Source organism: Scomber japonicus, chromosome 13 (assembly GCF_027409825.1).
Source record: "Scomber japonicus isolate fScoJap1 chromosome 13, fScoJap1.pri, whole genome shotgun sequence".
NCBI lineage: Eukaryota > Metazoa > Chordata > Actinopteri > Scombriformes > Scombridae > Scomber > Scomber japonicus.
Genome location: NC_070590.1, coordinates 14,149,353 through 14,163,919, shown reverse-complemented (window position 1 = coordinate 14,163,919; position 14,567 = coordinate 14,149,353). Strand labels below are relative to the sequence as shown.

Below are 14,567 nucleotides of genomic sequence, written 5' to 3'. Positions count from 1 at the left end.
ATAATTTGCTCCTATTTGTCCTTTATTTCAGTAGCATTTCATTTATATGCAGTCCATTATAAAATCATCTATCTGTTATCCATTTGGTATTAACAGGGAGGTTGACCAAATAAGCAATTTTCTAATACACTAGCCATGTTGTAAGCACCAGTCTGTTGAAGCTCATATAGTTAGATTTCACTTCTCTAGTGCACTTTTATGATTTTTGAAACTACACATTTTACATACTTTTATAGTATTTGAGACTGATATCAACTAATTGGCCTCTTTTTACCTCAAAAAGGTGCATTGTGAAGCCTTGAAAATTCACTTGGAGGTATAAGACAGACCTCTTTTAAAGTTTCACTTGTGTAGCTGCCTTGGTATTTGTGATCTACATAACAAAAACAGGAATTATCAATACTCCAGCAGCAAAGAGGAACAGTAATTGCAAGTACACCCAGTAACATCAAAAACACGCAACAGAATATTAGCTAACAATGCCACAAGTTACAGCCTCATAAAAGAGCAAAAGGTTGAGTAATTCTCCAACCACAAATAAACATTACAAGCTTCATCAAAGTGCTGTTTACTGCACAGCTTTATACACATAATGTAAAGTACAATAATTGAATTGGTCAAGCAATAGAAGCCAGATTTTCCTTATGGCTCCCATTAGCAGAACTGTTAGTCTGCCAGTTTGCCAGGGAGCCTGGAGCTACCTCTAAAACATGCTCAGAGCAAGGTGTTGCATGATCCAGAGTCAGTGAGCTGTCTCGAATAGAGCTCTCCAAACTGCCCTTCCACCCTGATCTCAGCTGAACATCCAATCCTCTAACACAATTCAGGTCTGTGTTTTCTATTGTCCGACTGGAGGGCTCTGAGTAACTAGTCTTCTCTCTGAACCAACCCCATCCTCTCCTCCTTCCCCTGTTTCCCCTCTTGCCCCTGAAACAGAGTATCTCCTGAAAAGCATGCCTGAAGTCGGGGCTGCGGCAATAAATGAGCGGGTTGAAAGCTGAGTTGGAGTATCCTAGCCAGTTGAGGAGTCTGAAGACCAGTTGAATGTCATTCAGATGGAGGAAGGCCATGAGGATGTTGAGGATGAAGAAGGGCAGCCAGCACAGCGTGAAGGTTCCCATGATAATCCCCAGAGTTTTCACAGCCTTGTGTTCCTTAAGGCAGAACTTAAGGCGCTTTGTGGTTGAGTGTTTTTCTGTCCTTGTTCTGTTATCTCCTTCATTTTGCTTGCTTTCCTGCTTTCCAGTGTGTATACCTCCTATTTTCTGCATGTTTAGTCTGTCCTCTCCCGCTTGTTCTCCCATCTTAGTTCCTGCCCTGAGTTTATTCATTGCAGGGCTATCATCAGCCAGCTGTGCAGTGTCATGCACGTTATAGAAGTGTCTCTCTCTCCCTCTGATCTTCTCCAGCTGTTTCTGGGCCTCCTGGAACACCCGGGTGTACAGGAAAATCATCACCACCAGTGGCAGGTAGAATGACACAATTGAGGACACCACCGCGTATGGTACATTGGTGTTAAAATCGCAGCAGTACTTGTCTCTCAAACACTTCTTAGCCTTTTCATCATCAGCCACCCACACCTTCAGGTGGATGGGCAGGAAAGAGATGAGGGAAGCCACTATCCAAACCCCAAGGATTGCCGCAAAGGCCCGACCCCTGGTCAGCATCAGGAGACAAGAGAGTACCCACAGGTGAAGAATATTGTAAAAGTTAAAAGTTGTAAAAGTTTCAAAACATAAATAACTATTCTACTTCAAATTACACAGCAAGAGCAGAAGCCAGAGCGATCATACCTGGTGAGCAGAGTTGGGTAACGGAGTGGCGAGGTGATGGCAAGGTAGCGATCCAGAGCAATCACACACAGTGTTTCAATACTGGCCGTCACACACAGCACGTCAGTTGCTGTCCAGAACTCGCACATGAAGTTTCCAAATTGCCACGCTCCTAGCAGGATGTAGCTGCAGCCAAAGGGGACCACAGCTACGCCCATGATGAGGTCAGCAACAGCCAGCGAGGCAATGAAGAGGTTGGTGACTGTCTGAAGCCGCTGGAACCGCAGGATGGCTGTAATCACCAATATGTTACCTGGAGAGAAGATGAATAAAGGTGGACTACAGGTGTAATCTAGCTAAAAGAGACACTTCAGTTTAAATTGAATCACATTGAATCACAACCAGTTTTAAAATAAGTATCCATCAATCAATCGAAAATAGCAGTTTCCTAACTTACCAAAAACTATGGCCATGACCAGAATGGCCATTAGAACCCCCAGCAGCACGACCTCAGCATCACTGTACTCCGTAGGTCTCCCAGAGACCTGGGTGGAGTTGCTGTGTTGTGACTGGTTTGGCAGTGCTGACACAGCACTCATATATTCCATGATCTACAGTCAGAACACACAGAGAAACACAGCTTTGTTCATAATGAATTAAAGACAAACAAAAAATACTGACATAAAAAGGAGTGTTTGCTCATTTGTTTATAATGCATTTTTGCAATTCGTAGTTTACAGCATCGGCTGTGCTGAGGTGAGGTTACACACATTGTGATGAGAAAAGTGTTGAGTCCAATTCAGGCTCTGACTCTTTAACTGTGATCAGACTTAACCTGTTTCTAGTCTTTAATGAGTCCTCACACATTGCTTACTGCTTGGGGCATGTTGCTTTGTAGACAGTGCCTGTTTGCATGTTATTCTACTATCCAATTTAATGAAAACATTTGATTTAAATATCTCCCACAAATCCCCCTCCCCCAACCCCCCAAATCCTTTTCTACAATCTGAGAATACACTCATAACAAATAGCCTCAGGCATAGGCACTAATATAGTCAAGTGCCTATAGCAGCAAGTCAGAAAGGGTGATCCCACACATAGTGTACTTGAGTGTACTCCACACCCATCACTTAGATGAGTGTGTCTCTAAGATGAAATTTAAGCTTTGCAAAGCATTGCAAAAGCAAATAGATATGAATAGAGTTAGAACACTGACAAAGTTACAGTAACATTATCTGTCAAAGATCATAGTGAATTGCATCACAATTGGGCCAGTATTTTGAGAGTTTAAAAAGTGTCTTTCAAAAGTCTACATACAAAACTGAACCTAAAACAGAAGATTGTTAGTACAAATAGAGATATTTTGAGCTTGGAAACAAGCCACACAGGCTATTAGCACGCCAGCTGAGACAAATACAGGCCTCCAGAGCCATACATTGTGTCAAATCTGAGAGAGGCACCTTGCATACAGACCAGGTGAAGATCAATGAATGTTTTGTAGATTTCTATGCTAATGTCTACCGGTCACAGGGCGGCCTAGATTTTCGAGCTTTCGATACATTTTTTGAGAATCTGGACTTACCCAAATTATCATTGCTAGATAAAGACATCAATCTGTAAGAGATCACACAGGTTATCTCCTCATTCCCCAATAACAAGGTGCTGGGCCCAGATGGTTTTAGCGTAGAAGTTTTCCAAAAATTTAGCTCTAAGTTGTCATCTCTGCTCTTACGCATGTTCAACCATACGATGATGACCTTGGGTTTGCCACCTACCTTATACAAAGCTAATATTTCGCAAATCCCAAAGCCCGGCGGGGACCGCCAGATGGTGTCATCATATCGCCTAATTTCGTTATTATTCATTGAAACCAAAATCCTCGGTTAGCAATTATCATTGAACCACTTGCTGCCAGTATCAGACATAGCCCTTTAATCTCTCCCATCGACATGTTTGGCTATAAATGTTATCTTTCGCTATATGCGGATGACATTCTCTTATACATTTCCCAGTACCAAGTATCAATATCTCCTCTCTTTACTCTCATTGATAAGCTTGGCAGTCTGTCAGGATTCTCTATCAGCTGGGAGAAAAGTGAACGTATGCCAGTCTCCGCAGCAGTTAACGAGGCATATTTGCAATCCATTCCATTTAAGAAATCCTACAAAGCTTTTACATATTCAGGAGTGACTGTCACCAAAAACCCAAATGATCCCCTCCGATTAATCTGGCAAAGCAAAATTGAGCAAACCAAAACCAATATTGAGTTTTGGAAAACTCTCCCAATATCCATGGTCGGGAAGATGAATGCTATCAAGATGATTGTATTGCCCCGCTTTCTACATCTTTTCCAATCCATTCCATGTTTTATTGCGCAATCATACTTCAAACAGTTAGACTCGATTATTATACCTTTCATTTGGAGCTATAAAACAGTTAGAATCTCTAAAAAAAAACAAAGGATATGGGAGGTTTCGCTTTACAGAATGTTAATTTGTGGGGTGCACGCTTATCTATTCTCACATGGTGGAAGAAAGGCCCTCCTTCTGAGGCTGACTCCTGCCCTGCGTGCTTCTGTATGGAACGAATGCTTCGCAAAAAAACGTCATTATCTGCTCTTCTTAACAGTCCCACTGCTGTTAAAAGCCATGCTTTAATAATAGGTTTGTAATTGGCAACACCATAAGAATCTGGAAGCAGATAAAACATTACATCGCGGCTCCAAAAATATACTTGGACACCCCGATATGTGAAAACCATTATGTTTTACCAGGTCTGACTGATATTGTTTTCCTCCTTTGGAAGCGGAAAGGCATTTACAACATAGGTGATTTATACATTAAGGGGGTTTTTGCCTCATACCCACAACTTGTAGCTAAATATGACATTCCTAGATCTGACCCTTTTCGATTATTTCAAATTGGAAATTACATCAGGACGCATTTACCCAATTTTGAAATTCTGGTAGAGCATGAGGCCCTTGAGGCAATAAATAAATCTAACCCTGCTGTTAAATGGGCTCTTTCATTCTTTTACCAGATCTTGCACAACAATATTTCATTGAACACAGCAAGTCTTAGCATGGACGGATGAACTGAATGCAGAACTGGGCGATGAAGTATGGGATGAATGTTTAAAAAATATATATATGATTGCTCTGTGAATGTTAGGCATTGCCTTATACAGTTTAAGACATTATAGGCGCTATTATTCTAGAGAAAAACTGCACTGTTTCTTTCCTGATGTTTCACCCATTTGCCACAGATGTAAGTCCATGACTGGTAGCTTAACACATTCTTTTTGGTTATGCAGTAGATTGTATACATACTAGAAACGTATTTTTCATTGCTTCTCTATATGTTTAAAAGAAAAAGTGTCTTTCATTTCTTTCATAGAGTAAATTAGATGTGACTTGGTGTTATCATGAGCTTATCTACTTCAGTAGCTTGCATGTGGTGTAGACAGTCGTATGTCTTGTAACATTACATTATTTTTCACATGTCCATATCTTGTTAACTACTTAACTTTTTCAGTCAATTCATGGTGAACTTTGTGTTCCTATTTGGCTTCTGACCTAAACCCTTCCCTCCTCCCCACATTATATTTGGTGCTTGTGAAATGGAGAGGAGCAGAAGCAGCAGCAGCATTAGCAGAGCAAGACCAAGCAACATATGTCCATTTAAATAGACTGCCTTATTGTAACTTATTCTATGGGTACATTGGACATCAATTGCTGTGAGAAGAATACATATGCTATATGTAAGTTTTGCAGCACAAAGTGATGTTCCTGCCTGGACTGGCATCATTCTGTGAAATGAACTTATTACACATTGTTGATTATTTGATTTTTTCATATTCATGCTGCCCAGTATGCAAAGAAAGGTAAATGTATTTTATCTCATTGTACTTCTATTTATGCATGATAGGTTAAAGTTAGGTAGGTGAGGTTAAAGGCCAATTCTGGTTTCTTTCATCATGATGTTTTTCCCATAAATGTGGCCACTGCGGCTCTATGTGTCATGCTAATTTTGCTCTCTAAACCTTCTTTACAGAGATTCCAGTGATGCCATAAAAAGACACTTTTATTGCACAAAATAGCAATGATTGGGCTCACTACATCTTCCCAAATGAGTATGAATTTTACGTTAATTATTCCAATATTTTTTTTTTAAGCCGCCTGTAGCTGTAGCAGCCATTATGGCTAACTACATAGGGAACTACATAAGGACAACTTGCATGTTGATTTGTTTACGCCTGAGGCTGTGGATAGTTCAGCATCAGTTCTTGCTAGAGAGGTAGTTAGTCAGTAGATTAAATAAAATGCTGTGTATAAAGGCTCTTTTATGGTTATAGCCTAATTGACAGCAGACACCTGGTGTCCCCTGTATACTGTTCTGACAGTCGGGGGATGGTACTGCAAGTACTGTAAAGTAACCAAGAATTTAGGACAATGAGTCGTTCACCAGCAACAACGTAAGTTGATGTTTTTAACACACTCCAGACTACCTCCAGAGGTTGTTTGGTTAACTGGATCTTCTGTGTGCATGTATACTTGGATTGTATATGGGTGTTGGCTTTATTCCAACACAGTCCAAATACTCACAACAGAATTTTATGCCAGCTGTAAAGAGGTGCATTGATTCACAAGTGTTTAGCCATATATCCCATGGTCAATGAGCAAAGTGTTACATTTTGGGATGCATTTCAAACCATGACAAGACTTTTTTTTATGACAATCATTTCACAAATGTGCTGAGTTGTTGACCTAATTGAACAAAGCCTTACAGTGTTATTACATTACGGTAGCGCAACACTATTACTACCACTGTTAGTATGTTGCCAATTATACTGTCTGCAGCCAAAGCAGCAAGTTTGACATCTCTCTTAAATGTCCCCACCTCAACACTTTACATTTACATTTAGATAATACAAAGGTGCCAAAGTGTGGGGCACAAGATGGATCTGCTGGAAAGTTAATTGCAGACTCATTTTAAAAATCAATCTTTCATTACTGATGCTTAGAAGAGTGTTTCAATTATATGAATAAAGCATAACACAGTCTGCCCCCAACAGATGACAATGCATTTCACACAATCCGATAAAAGACCATATTTTATATAACCAAAGAAATTATTTTACTTTTATTCACATTGGTAAAATATTCATTTGAGTGCACTTATTGCTTTTTTCATTAAACCTGACCCCACCAACATTTATATTGACGACCTTATAAAGGTGTCTTTTGACTGTTCACTGCCCCCATTGACCAGATCAATAATCTAGGCGACCGCTCCCCTCCCAGCCTGAGCTGTTTAAACAGGTACACACAAATAGTAACTTGACCATCTCTCTCGGAGACCAAAAACCAAACACAAAAGATTTACAGAGACATAAATATCCCAATATTTAGGCAGAGCTTGGTGCTGGTAATAATACTGAGCACTTAAATACACAAAAATGCACACAATACTAAGTACACAAGCACAAACACACAGGCACAAGTGCATGTGCAAACACAAAAATACGCGTGCACATGGAGCACATAGCTTTTGAATGTTTTAGTGGAATAAACTGAGGACCGTTGACAAAGGTGTGAGGGATGAGAGATGTCTTTGCACACTTTGCCTGCGTAATAACGGAACTATAAAACATTACACTGTCTTGTTAAAATAAGCTATATATGATGAAGATGAAAGCTAGTTTGGATTAAATGAATCTGAGAAACACCCTCATGAATCATTTCTTCTAAGACTTCTTTCTGCTAATTCATGTATGGTCAGGGTCTTTTGCATTTGAAAGCTGTTAGAATTAAGGAAAATTAATGAGAATGATCCTTTTTACATATTGAGATTTAAGAGCTCAAACTTATGTACAAATAATGAGTTTACAATTTTTTCATCACACTTCAGTTATAATTTAGCTGATACAATCCTAACAGGCTTCAAATTATCTTGAGATTTGTGGTCTAAAAATTGTATGAAATATTAAACTTGATTTTTGAATTGTTACAGAGGTGACATTTAACACTAAAACTCTGTAAATGCTATTGCGAGAGAGAACCAGCACACACTTGTGTAAAAATGACTCTAAAAATAGCCATGGTATCACTGTAAGTACATGTTGTGTTATATATATACATATATGTATATATATATATATTTATATATATGCATGCACTGTGCACACACAGAGAACACAGTGCATGTGTAAAGCATACGTTGCTGTAATGTAAATCAAACTTTAAATTGCTGTAGTGTTCCTACCTCCAGGCTCTTTCCTGTTCTGTACAATCCAGTGATTTGTTAATCCAAAAGCTTTGAACTCCACAACACAAAGTATCATTATAATATGTTTGTCAGCAACTTTTGGTCTCTCTTCCTCTTTTGCTGAGTTATGAACACACACACACACAAACACACACACAGTCTCTGTCTCGCTCTCTTTCCCTTACACGCTCATGTATAAACACACTCTTTCAGCCCTCATCCACACTTGCCCTTTTGAAGCAGCTGAGCCCGTCACCCTTTTTATACTCAAGCCCTGGTGACATCACTGTAGGACAGTAGCCTATCAGAGGACAAGAAAAGTCTTCTCATGTACACAGCATGTCTGCAGTTTACTAACAGCTTGACAGTACCCTGTACCTGTCTACCAAACGTTTTTTTTCATGTAGGGTTTCTGAGCTCTTTTTATCACCACCCTACTTCACATTTGCATTTGAAGAAAACCACAGAACCCTGTTTTGGCAACAATGTAGCTGCACTACTGCAATCAAGCATAAAACACAACCACAACATCACCCATTAAACTAATCAACAGATAATAAGACATAAAATGAAGACAAAACACATGGTTTAATTGAAGGCAACTAAAATACCTCATCTAACGTTAGGTTGAGGTGGTGGTTGTAGTAGATGAGAAAATAAGGAACCCACAGTAAACAAACACCTCATGTACTGCAGAAAAAGTAGCTGCATATTGAATCCAGGTCAGGGCAACTGCGGGCAAATACTCAGACTGCAACAATCAGTATGTTCAGTAACATGAGTTCTGCCTCTTGTTTTATGTGATTAGATAAGAATTGCTTTGCACTACGTTTGCATCAACTTTGTAGTTAAAATAAGATAAGAGCAAGCTCACACAGGTAGTCTCCACACTATTCTAAAGTTTATTCAAACTTATTCAAACTACAAGTTTTTGTACAAGGATATCTGAGTTAGCTTGATATGACACAAACCTAGATTTTTTTCATCTTCATGAAAAATAATTTAAAGGCGTAATTATATTAATAAGTCCCTTTGCCCAAACCTACAGGCTAATTCTTATTTAATTCTCATAAAAATAAGTATCTGACTGATTAATGGATCCACAAAATTTGGTATTTTGATAGAAACTGCCTTTAATGTATTTAATGCCTGTGTATATGTTATATGTAGAACAAATCATTCTGGCTTCCAGGAGAATAAGCGTATGCAGTTGGCATGCACTGCGACTCTTCCCCTTGGTCTTGTAGGTTGGTGTCACTGGTGAGTAAAAAATAATAAAAATGAGGTTCAATATAATGAAAAGGATTAGAAATTAAACAAATGCATGTAACAAACTTTTAAATTTAAAAGTGTATATATGGGATATATAAATTAACTTGTACACAATGTGTTGTGGCAATTTTGAAAATCATGTGTGTGCCCCCATAGTGGTATTGGTGGTGTTAAAAACACACTGTGCTAGTCTAAGACAACTGAAAAACCTACACAGACTGCATTAGTTTTGTTCAAGATAGTCCTATTTCTCTACATGGGCAACAAGTGGCTCAGGAGGTAGACTGGGTTGTCCATTAATTGGAAGATTGGCGATTCAATTTCCAGCTCTTCCAATCCACATGTCAAAGTGTCCTTAGGAAAGATACTGAACCTCAAATTGCTCCCAGTTACTGGAAGGTATGTGAATGATTAGATCCTTCTGATGAGCAGGTTGGTACTTTGCTATAGCAGCTTCTGCTGCAAACGCTCTAAGTGATCGGAAGACTAGACAAGGTACTACACAAGTACAGATCATTTACATGCAAAAGTTTACGACATCAGTATGATGTGACTGAACTATAATTACAGATAAAATTCCTTGACCTCCAGCAGTGTGACTTCAAACTGAGACTCTGTCCTGATCCAAAGTGGTAGAATGAACTCCCCACTGGAGGTTGACTGCATCTATTATAAAGTTATTTTTTTTATAGAAAAGCTTCCATCAAATAAATGTAATGTAATATATAATCACATAAAAAGTGCACACAGAGGGGCTTAAAATCTTTTTTTAAAAGAGTTTTCTGTTTACCACAGTCATAAAATGTTCCAGGCCCAATGTTTAGAACAGGTTATGTCTGCTTTATCCTGATAATAAACTTCCCACACACACTACATGTAGTTGAATTAAATCCATATTGTATAAAAAAATCTTTGACACATTTGCATATTCAACACAGTTATCCCAGACCTGCACACCAGCAGTTTAGCAGCAGAAGTCACTCATCACAAACAAAGCATTCATTCATGCCACCTAATCAAACACAACTTTATGAAAGTTTAATGTTAGAAAAGAGGGATTTACAAGTATGACATTGTATATTTTCACAGGATGTACCTTACCATCCATGTGATGGCCATGTGTGTTTTCAATGTCACTGTCCAACTGAATTGTTTTTGTTAGCAAGAATACTTGACCCAGTTATACTTTGTGCTTTCTTTTGTCAGGGGGAAACAGGAAACATAAGAGCCACACTGAGGCCACGCAGTGAGAGCACACCATCTCGCTTTTTTCTGTCTTTCAATTTCATTCTCCATGTCTCCTTCTCCTTTAATCGCCTCTTCCTTTTTTAACTTTGTCTTTTGCATGTCAAGGAGCTCAGAGCAACATTCATATGGCCAAAAGGATTGATTAGAGATAATAGTAGTATATACTCTGTTTGACTCGTAGATAACGCTGATTCATCTTTAGTGCCTGAGTCAATCACTATATGCTTCTCAACACCGGGGAACACTTGGTTCACATGAATGCAAGCTGCTGCAAACAGTTCATGTGAAGGTTGTCGTGCCTGCAGAGGAAACCACTGCTGGTACTAAGCAGAGCAAGCAAACCAAGTGGTGAATGATTAGAGAGCTCATATGAGCATAAAGTCTTCTATTAAACTATTCTGTTTGTCTCGCCAACACCATAATGAGTCTTCCTATGGGAACACAGAAACAAGGCTGTCCGTATGGTCATTTCCTCCCGTCTGTCTAGCCCCAACACATTCCCCTCCGCACCTCTTCCTGTCCCTGTCCTATCCCTTCCTCTCTCGCTCTCTGCACATCCTTCTCTCTTTACCACACCTTCTATCAACGTCAATGTATCAATGTCATAGCTGTCATAGCTCATGCTTCCCATTATGTGTGGTTTTCAGGCGGGATTTAAAAGTGGAGACAAAGTCCGAAGTGCGAATGTCAGGTGGGAGAGAGTTCCAAAGGCGGGGGGCAGATTGGTTGAAGACTCTTGACCCCATGGTGGTTAAGTTGGCAGATGGGGCAGAGAGCTGGTTGGCAGAGGAGGATTGGAGAGTTTGGGAAGGTGTGTAGATGCGAATAAGTTCACATCTACACACCTTTAATGATTAAAGACAAATCCTTGTCCTTGTCTTTCCGGCCACTAAACTGAATTTCTTAGAATGAACAATTGTAAATGGACTGAAAAAAGGTTGAATATTGAAGGAAAACTGACACTATAATGTCATATAAAGGATTTGTCTTTAATCATTAAAGGCAACATATGTCACAAGCCAAGTTATAGTGTGCAGTTGTACCATTAGGAAATTAAGAAAACTAGAGTCTTGGTGGAATGTTGTCCTAATGTTCATGACAAGGCGATGTATATTTCATATTCAAAATGCTTTACAAAATGTTTGTTGGTGAGCAAGTGTCACAAAGTCTTTTTTTGGGGAAGATGTTCCCCTTTAATCTTCTCTGTTACTTTCCACTGAATCCAATATCCAGTAAAACTGACAAGCTTTAAACATTTCATCAGAAATAACAGAAAGTGCCTCTGTATTGAATGGTTTCCCTGAAGGGTGGAACAAATCTATATGCTACTGTAGACTATGTTGAGAGTTTCACACAAGAATTGTGTGACTGTACTGATAAGTAACACAACAAATCTCAGCTGCAGTACTACAGCATGCATTTTTTTATAACTGCGATTTGCAGATGATGTTTTCATCACCAAAACATGTCACGGAGCAAAACAAATCTGCAAAGGCACATTTGTTTCATCTTACATTGCCTTCTTGGCTTAAAACATTTGACACACACTGTTCAAAAAATGCATCTGCAGCAGAGTAATAAAATCCATAAGGAGAAAAACACATTCTCAGTCTTAGCTGGGTTTTGGTGCATCTTTGTTATTCTTCTGAAAGAGGCCCATTTTGGACAGTACATCCTGTATATAACGTGCAATGGGACAGAACTGGGACCATACTGTACTGTACTGGTTTCCTGCTGCTACAGTATGTTCTACATGGACTAGTCTGTATGACACCTTATGTTTCCTGTTCCAAGATATGACAATGGTTTCATGAACTGCAGTGATCTGATATGAGGATTTGGAAAATAATCTAAATAAGAAATAAGACATCAATAAGGAATGTTCTAGCTGTCTTGATGTAACTAATGTCATATTTCACTAAGTGTGCAAGTTCACAAATTTTGTTGCAATATTGACCAGTATTTTACATTTTAACTGTCAACATTTTAACATTTTTGGCTTTTTTCCGACCACTAAACTGAATTTCTTAGAATGAACAATTGTAAATGGACTGAAAAAAGGTTGAATATTGAAGGAAAACTGACACTGTAATGTGATATAAAGGATTTGTCTTTAATCATTAATTGGGCTTTGAATGGAGTAGTTGTAAACTAATCCATCAAAAATACTGTCTTATATTGAATCCTTCATCCCATCATTTTATCAACTATTCCTTGCTTGGTTGCTGATTTCCTCACTCTCCTTTCATTCTCCCTCTGCTCCTACAGCATGTTTATGTATCTTTACAGACCCAGAATCACCTCTGCCTGCCGAGACAGCTGTTATGACAGACGTAATTGCACAGGTCGAACAAGGTGGCGAGAAATAGTCAGGGTCACAAATACCATTTGATGGAGTCATACGAGTAACCTTTTCAGCAATGTGGGCCCCTCAGATACTGTGTATGTATGTATGCATGACTTCATGGTGTGTGTGTGTGTGTGTGTGTGTGTAAGGCAAGGAGAGGGGGAAATGAAAGGTTTGTTTTTTTAAAAATCAGAAATGAGGGATATAACCAGAAAGATAAACACTCTTTCTGCCAGTCAACAGTTTCCCATTCCTCCTCCTTTTTTCCTCTCTCTCATCATCTCTCTCATTTTCTCTCCTATCTGTCTCTCTTTCTACTTTCCCTCATCACTCTCCTCTTTAATCTCCTCTCCCTTCTCGTTCATAACTCCTCCTCTGCCTCCGCTCTCTCATCGCTCTCTCATCGCTCTCTCATTGTTTCCTTTCTTTTGTTGTCTCCCCCTTGTGTAATTCTTGCACTTTGCCGCTCATCTTTCATCTGTCCTTGTTTTCTTCCATCACCCTGTGCTTTTCACCCGTGTCCCTTTTTCACCACCTGTGTTGTTCATCATCCCCTTTTGAAGCACCATTTCCAAACAATCGTCAGCAGTTTTCATCTCTTCAGGATCAGCATGGTACATCAAGTGCTCTTGAATGTCACAATTAAGCACTTCACAAGCTTTGGAAGAGGCTCTTTTATTTGAAAATTAATTCATTATGGGAATATTTTTTCATAATAACTTGAGGCTTCATCATATCTTCGACACATTTATGTGTTTCAGGTGTCAAAAATCTAATATTCATCTACTGTACTTTGTACACCCTCATCCCAATATACACAAAACTGACATTTTTGGCACACAGCTTATGAAAATATATCTCCATCTTGCTTGCAAAATACATTAGGTTCTTAATTTCTCAACTCTGAGATATTTACACTCACAGTCGCTGTTAGCATCCAGCACTTGGATTGGTATGGTGCTGTATATGCTCCTTCAGCTTAAATCAGGTTAAATCCTGGGTTAAATTCTTTTTTGAAGACTTTTTGTTGGTTTAGTGAACATCTTGGTATTCTTGGACTATGAGAAACTTAACAATGTAAGTTACTTAATAATAACTTAATAATAACTGTAAGACTGAAACATTAGTCAACATATAAATCAAGCTTCATTAATTTAAGTAAAGTTTTTGAGAATTTTTATAAAGAAAACTATATTCTCCTCAATTTTAATGTAGGAAATGATGAGCTGTCGACATTTTGGCATTTGTGTGTCTTATATTAACATAAAAAATAATCAATTTATCTGAGCAAATCTAAAAAGAAAATCATTGAGGTAGTAGGAACAGCACCAGTAAAGGGCTTTTTACAGTCTAATAATTGGACCTGAATGCTTCTCATAGTGATGCTCCAACAGGTTAAAAGAAAAACACATTTTCAAATACAATTTCTCCTGAGTCACATTCCAGTTTTCCCCACGTTTCGTTTGACGCTCTCTGATGGGATGTCCTTTACAGTACTATCCTGTTATTTTACTGCACCCAAAGGCTCAGAGGAATCCTGCCTGTCTAAACACAGCTGCTCACACTTCTTTGGATTATTACCAAGGCTCCACAAATCTGGCTCCATACCCAGGTTTAAGCGTTGTGAGAGATGGAAGCAGCAGTCAGCAAAGGAGATATTTG

The 14,567-nt window shown here is 38.8% G+C and overlaps 1 protein-coding gene across 1 annotated transcript; it reads right to left on the bottom strand.

The window, feature by feature from the left end:
- Positions 1-255: 255 nt before the first annotated feature.
- LOC128371302 (beta-2 adrenergic receptor-like) lies at positions 256-8,190 on the bottom strand. Its single transcript, XM_053331585.1, has 4 exons — positions 8,036-8,190; positions 2,230-2,383; positions 1,794-2,085; positions 256-1,656 (listed from the first exon to the last, which is right to left on the bottom strand). Exons 2-4 carry the CDS (start codon positions 2,378-2,380, stop codon positions 618-620), a joined length of 1,482 nt encoding a protein of 493 aa, XP_053187560.1. The 5' UTR covers positions 2,381-2,383; positions 8,036-8,190; the 3' UTR covers positions 256-617.
- Positions 8,191-14,567: the final 6,377 nt, after the last annotated feature.

What these genes read in the sequence shown, in the direction of transcription:
- LOC128371302 (XM_053331585.1), bottom strand. Translation starts at nt 2,380, where the DNA reads ATGGAATATATGAGTGCTGTGTCAGCACTGCCAAACCAGTCACAACAC. An exon ending in GGTCATGGCCATAGTTTTTG is followed by an intron (nt 2,086 to 2,229) that starts GTAAGTTAGGAA and finishes TCTTCTCTCCAG; the next exon opens with GTAACATATTGGTGATTACA. An exon ending in TACCCAACTCTGCTCACCAG is followed by an intron (nt 1,657 to 1,793) that starts GTATGATCGCTC and finishes GATGCTGACCAG; the next exon opens with GGGTCGGGCCTTTGCGGCAA.